The sequence below is a fragment of the Notothenia coriiceps genome, unplaced genomic scaffold, assembly GCF_000735185.1.
Source record: "Notothenia coriiceps isolate Sejong01 unplaced genomic scaffold, NC01 NC01_scaffold00028800, whole genome shotgun sequence".
Taxonomy (NCBI): Eukaryota; Metazoa; Chordata; class Actinopteri; order Perciformes; family Nototheniidae; genus Notothenia; species Notothenia coriiceps.
Genome location: NW_011361501.1, coordinates 481,515 through 488,384, shown reverse-complemented (window position 1 = coordinate 488,384; position 6,870 = coordinate 481,515). Strand labels below are relative to the sequence as shown.

The 6,870-nt window shown below is 38.0% G+C and overlaps 1 protein-coding gene across 1 annotated transcript in view; it reads right to left on the bottom strand.

The window, feature by feature from the left end:
• Positions 1-523: 523 nt before the first annotated feature.
• LOC104958473 (uncharacterized) overlaps positions 524-6,870 on the bottom strand; it is a 13,471-nt gene continuing 7,124 nt past the window's right edge. The window contains exons 11-21 of the mRNA XM_010786215.1: positions 3,787-3,836; positions 3,476-3,592; positions 3,205-3,332; positions 2,946-3,094; positions 2,708-2,833; positions 2,360-2,521; positions 1,761-1,956; positions 1,551-1,681; positions 1,285-1,450; positions 1,037-1,140; positions 524-690 (exon numbers count right to left, since the gene is read on the bottom strand). Of these exons, the coding sequence (XP_010784517.1) occupies positions 587-690; positions 1,037-1,140; positions 1,285-1,450; positions 1,551-1,681; positions 1,761-1,956; positions 2,360-2,521; positions 2,708-2,833; positions 2,946-3,094; positions 3,205-3,332; positions 3,476-3,592; positions 3,787-3,836 (1,433 nt within the window). The 3' untranslated portion in view covers positions 524-586. The remainder of the gene's footprint in view (positions 691-1,036; positions 1,141-1,284; positions 1,451-1,550; positions 1,682-1,760; positions 1,957-2,359; positions 2,522-2,707; positions 2,834-2,945; positions 3,095-3,204; positions 3,333-3,475; positions 3,593-3,786; positions 3,837-6,870) is intronic.

Here is a 6,870-nt window from a genome sequence, read left to right as displayed (position 1 = left end):
ATGTGGGGGGATGGGCACATAAGGGGGAGGGGGACACATCTAGAGCATGCGTGTGTGTGGGTGTGTGTGTGTGTGTTTTATCTGATCCGGATGGTTACTAATTCCTTTTCTTTATGGCGGTCATTTTTGACCGGGTGTTACAAAGTTGACTAAATCATCCAAAATTCAATGAAAGTGGTGATCAGCAATTGTATATGTTCAAATGTCTAATGTGAAGGATATCATAAAGCCTTAATGCAATCGAATGTAAAACAAAAAAGGTTATGATTGATGAAAGTAGTAAATCGGTCAGATTTGACCCGAAGACAACAGGAGGGTTAAACCACATATTTTACACCCAAAATGTCACAATTACGCATTACTGAAATAAATAAACATGTCTAACAATTCCCTGTCATTACATTCCTTATTAATATCCACTCAGTAAGATCCTTTCTCTTTGCATAAACCAAGCAATAGTTACATTTCCCCAAAAATGATTCCCCACTTCATAAAAATGTAAAATATTGTTATTCAGGTCATTTATTTGTTCATAATATGCTGGCAGCAAGCACATCTTAGACATTGATCTGTTGTCTGTGAGTTCTCAGTAACAGTTGAGCCAGCCGTAGTTGAGCAGTACACGTATAACTCTCTTGTTGGACAGGATGTATTCAGTCTGCCGGGGGCCATCTGAGAAATAAAGATATCCTGTGGAAAGGAAGATTTAGTTTATATGGAAGTGTTGCACTTAAGGCAGTGGTAACTCATTAGTTTGGGCCAACAATAAAAGCTGTAGGCCTAACCAAAAATGTGTAAATTGTGTTATACTGTCACTTTATAAAACTGTAATGGTGAATGGGTTATCATATGTCTTCCTATGTTTATCAATATTATAATAACTGTAAATCCAATAGTAACCCTGGACAATGTAGAGTGATAACAGTATTCTCCTCACACTCAGCAAGAAGGTAAATAAGTGAAACAGTCAAACAAATCAGTCAAATTAATACAGATTGTGATTGAAGGTTGAGGTTGAGTGAATATCATTTCTCACCATAATTCTCAAAGGCTGCATCAACTTTGGAGCCTATGCCAGGAAAATCCAGAATTATTGATCGTGGGTATCCAAAGTCCATTTGGTTTCTTCTCTCATCATAACTGCAAGGGAGAACAGGGGGACTTTAGCAAAAACTGTGTGGGTTTGTACCCATACGCAATACATATCTCACTTATCTGTGTTTATAGTCATTTATATAATCAGCTACTAACGACCATTGGGATTTGGTCATGACCAACACTCACCTCCAATACAGGTTTTTCACAAATATGAATGTTTTTCCAGTAGTTGGCACATAGACAGCTGCATCGACCTTACTGACTGAAGAGGGCAGGCCAAGGTTTGTAAGAGGCTTTGGATACCCTGAAATGATTGTCTTTGCATAAGACCTAATGCACCAGTATTGACGACCTGTAGAGAAACAGTTATAGGTTATTCATGTTATTTCATAGACAGCTTAAATGAACTTATTGAGTTATTTAACATGCAGGCCTAACAATCGTTGAATTACCTTCAAAAAGACACACCACATCCTTGTTTGGGACTTCAAATGCAGCATCAACAGATTTGATTTGTGACCATTTTGTGCTCACTTTCGTTAAACGGATTCCACTGATAGTTGTACTCTTCCTCCAATAGTATCTAGTAAGGATTGTAAATTGAAATGTATTAATGTAACTCCCTCATAAAAAGGATTATCATAAAATCTTAAAAAATGTACCCATTTTTAAAGAAGAAGAGGTCTCCCCTGATAGAGGTAGCAGCGTCAAACACCAGCTCTCGGCTGCACTGCTCATCTCTGGGGTTGGGCAGAGGGTCTTCTGGATCCTCTGTTGGTTCCTCTGGCTCTGGTCCAGGGTCCGGGCCAGGAGGCGGTTTAGGTTTCGGTGCTGTTGTTGGCACTGGCGTACGACTGCCTGAGGGATGGATTAGGGTTAGGGTTTTCTTAAAGCAATCAACTTTCGAAAGAATAAGAGTGAAAAGCACTTTTAGGAACATGTTGGCTTGGGCCCATGTTCAGCCTGCTTGTCAAGCATACAAACCACAATGAATATAAAATGGATTCAGTTTAATTCCCATGCCGTTGAACCTCATTTAATGGAAACGGGAATTAGAAAAATTACAAACAAAACCACAAGCCATTTATTAATAGGTCCATTGGTTACTGGTTAAAAAGAACATTCTGTCATGTAGCCCAGATAAAACCCAAATAAAAAAATCCATCTTGGCTTTTGTTTTGCAATACTGATCTTTAAATAGAGGCTATAAAGATGTTCTCATCTTATTTTAATCTGACAATAATGTAGTTTCCTTGCTCACCATATAGGGCTTGAACCCCACGCCTGTCATCATCGGGCAGCCTGTACCGATTAGTGTTGACATATCGATAGGTGGGGTACATAAGTGCCCTTCTGTCCCTGGAGTGATCCAGGCCAAGTGCATGGCCAAACTCATGGGCTGCCACCAGCAGAAGATTCACACCTAAACACAGAAAAATACAATGTCAGATATATCAGATTTTGACGATTTTCTATACAGTAGATTTACTTATTTCATCATGTCTCTTCTATAAGTAAGTATAAATCCAGAAATTCAGTTTGGCAAGGTGATATCCTCAAGCCCCAAACTGTTTTCAGCTTCAGCTTTCATAACATGTATTGTATTTACCTCTTGAGCTAAGAGTCCAGGTTTCATCATCATCAAAGTGCGTGTCCCCTCCCTGACCCCGTCCAGGAGAGTTAGCATGAGCCAAGACTCCACCCGCCCCGTCAAAAGGGTAAAAGTCCCCGTGATCTGAAATAGGACAATGAAGATAATTTAATCAAGTGTTAGTGAGTCTAAATAAAAGGATTCACATAGTGATCAGCTTGCGGTTTTAAGAATGTCTTGTTCAATTCAGACTCACATCCACCCTTGAAAAGGATCATGATGTCCGCATTACCGCTGTAGACCTGCTTAAAGTTGAGCGGGATGACATCGCTGTACAGCTGGAAGGCCTGTGCGATGGTTGAATCCACATGACTCTGGGTCAGATCTGGAGTGTATTGAGTGATCCTGTTCAAATCATCATCTTTATTATTATAGTCAACCTCCACAAAAACTATTCAGTCACTAAAGTATTGACAATAATAGCATGCAGCTCCTCCGAAATAACTTCCAGTTACCTGTATGTAATCAGCCTCTTCTCCCACTTGGGTCTCCCACTAAAGTGTCCATATCGGCTGATATCAGACACACCACACCTGGGCTCCTTCATTACAGTCGTAGTCTCATTATTCATGACTCCAGTCACCTAAAGACGGATGGTGGTATGAAATAGTAAACACAAATATATTATCCCATACAGACATTTCTAAATTAAACCATTGGCCAATTGTGAGCAGTCATATTTATTTTGGATAACAGGAAGTCATAGCTTTCATTCATTGTAATTACCTCCAGGCCAAAGAAAGCCTGCATGGCCTGTAGATCCTGACTGAAATTGCTCCGAACAGCTCTTCGTAGTGTGGAGTTTGTCATCCCAATGTCAGCGTAGAACCGAGAAATGTAATCCTGATACCAGGAGAAGGAAGAGGATTTTATTGCAAGTCATTCATATTTCATTTCATTTAAATGTCAGAGCCTATTTGAATGTAAATACATGCAACCTGCAACCACTACAGTTTCTTTGAATGCAAAGTGCTCCCCTGTTATCCCCTGGTTATTTCAGGCAGATCCTAGTTCCGAGGATACTATTACGAAATTACCTCTGCCAGGTTTTCCTCCACTGGTGAAACTGTTGGCGCAATTGTAGGTGCTGCATGACACAAGGTAAAACAACCCACTAGCACTATCCAAAAAAAGTAAACTACAGACATATTGTTGAAATGTTTTCTTCTCTCCATCCACTCTCAGTCGGAGGTTCGTATTTTTCTGATGTATGCTGAATTAGGGTACAAGGTGTCCCTTTGTGTATTCCACTAGAAAGACAAGCCCCTCTGCCAGAGGAGGGGGGGAGTACACAGAGGTTCCTCTGATAACATAGTTGGAGGAGATGATATGATCAATTGAACTGAAGCGGTTTAAATATCTTTTTGCTTCTGTTATCAATTATATTACTTTTAATGAAATGCTTTCATTTTCCTCTGACACCGTTTCTTCACACCTTATATGATTTAACTTATGTTTGTATCATTTGTTACATGCGCACAGTGCAGTAAACAAGTGTGTTGAGTAAATTACAGTGAAGGTTCATTTGTTTATTTGCCACAATCAAACACTAACTTACATTTGAGCGTCTCAGTTAGATTACACTGATTTGTCCAGTTATTCATTTTAAATTCTGGCAACAATTAGCAGGAACATACACATTTAAACTGCCGCTTATTTATCCAAAGAATACGTTTAAACGTAAAATTGTCACCTCAACAGACACTGTCCGAGCTATACATTTGGGTGAAACATTTAGTTGTTTACCGTATTTGTATGTACTTTTTGAAAAGCTGTGATGTTAAGGGACCACAGTCCAGTTTGCTCGGTAAACATGAGCGTGATGTTCGACTAAAGTCCACTAATGAAAGCTGGAACAACCTCTCACCGCATTCTGGGGAAGCTAATGCTGCTTAAGATATCTTGCACAGACTTCAGCAACAGATAAAGTGGACAGAAACAAATGATTTGCACCGACCTCTCTGCTTATGTCTGTTTGACTAAAAATGTACTCTTGATAACACAATGTGAGGTACTTGAGTATTTACATGTTATGCTATGGTATACTTAACCTTCAAAACTGAAGTTAATTATTTTTTTCCAGAGCTGTAATTGTTTTAATGTTATTTTTGTTGCAGAATATATTTTTCAAAACCAATAATTACCACCCAAATGATAGCCTATTGTTATAAAGCATAATAAACAACCAAATAGTATAGCAGTTACAATTAACTGCACCGGCACCAGCTGAAACCCTTCGCATTTAGAAACATTTCATAATACAAAACGATGAAACACGACCGGATTTTGTTAATAATATAACTTTTTTCCAAAATATGAAAAGTTAAGATTCTGATGCAAATCTTTTAAGTGTCATGTTTTTTTGACTTGTCTTTTTCACACTTGCCTGAAAGAGCAACGATGAAATTACTATGTTTTGCCAAAGCATATGAGATTTTAGAAAAATATACCTTTGATTGAGTTCAGTTAATAAGATACACATCCTGTCCATATACTCAGTTTTACAACAAAGTCACGTTCACACTAACAACATGTAGTTATGAGGTTTTAATTTTAAGTGTTGTTCAGTATTGAAGGTACATTTTGAATGCACATCTGAAGACAATAACTCATCAGTAAAAGTATACACTTTGCATTTCCTATTCACATTTTAAGTTATCAGAACTGTACATCCTTGCACATAATATATATAAATGTCACAGGTAAAGACATGCACCACAAAAAAAAACAATTCAGTCAAATACATGATACAAGATACTTATTTCTCGGTTTAATAACTTTAATAAGCATTCTCAACAATATAAAGTATGAATTATTAGTAATTTACCAATGTATTAACACCCTAGCCAAGAATTTGCTGAAAATGTATTCATCACTCGTGTCTGTCTGAAGTCGTACTGGTAGGATTTTTCCCCACTGAAGAGGAAGATGTTACCTGTGAACAAAACATTGTAAAAGAAGTGTGTTATTTTCTCATGTTTCAAAATAAATTCAATTAAATGTTAACAAAGTTAATCAGAATCATTTTACCAAGTAGGTTTACACTTACGAGGAATATGACTAGTTGTCGTGGTGCATACATCAAAGTAAAACAACAATTAAAACACAGATAGAGAGCTAGAAAAAATATAAAAAATAATAAAAAATATAGTAAAATATAAATATAACAGTATTTATATTGCAATGTAATGGAATAAAAAGGATGGAGGAAGAGTAATAAGGAAAGAAAACAGAGGTGAACACAGGATTTTCTAGTTGAGAAATGTATTGTTCTGTAACTGGGGTGAATGATACTTCCAGTAAAAAAATGTGTCCAGTGCGGTGAACCACCACCTAGACACGGTGTAAACAAGAAATTACAAGTTCTATTTTAGCCATGTTCTATTTGCTAATCAGGTCCACATTATACAAAGTTCATGACCATAAACCTTGCCCATGTTTCCTTTTTGTTTACCTTCTAACTTAAAGGCAGCGTCAACCCTTTTAGGAATTCCAGGCCAGTCTTTTTGGATCAGTCGGGGGAAGCCGGGGTCCATTCCTCTCTTGACCTCATCATACCTGAAGTTTGATCAAACAGATGCATTGACTGTTGCTTCATCATCATGTGTGTGCTGAATACAATTTAAGCGGATAGGGTTAGGGAAGCCCTTTCATGCATAGAGGTCACTACAGTGGACAGCTATTCAAAAGGTGTTTTCTTGTATATGCATTGTTTGTTTTTTATAGTTGCACCATCAGCCACTACATAGGACCCTATTGCATCATCCCATACACTGCCACTCAGTGCCAAGTCAGTGTAAGTACATGATACATGTCTCTAAACCAAGATGGACGACAGAAAGCCACATGGACCAAGTCACCCATCTATCTTGCCAATCCTTTTATGGAAAGCGTCCCCTGCAGGTATAAAAAGTGTGGTGACGTCAAGTAAAAACTAAGGAATCATATAATTAATAAATTATCAAAGTATTGATTTTATGTTTGCAGGAAATCATGATTAACCACCTATCCACTGAAGAACCAGCACCTTACCGTGGTAGAGAGGTTTGTGTGCCCTGATGAACCTGGGGGCTGTGTTGTCTGGAACCTTGTGTTCCTGGTAGGGTCTCCCATGGCAAATT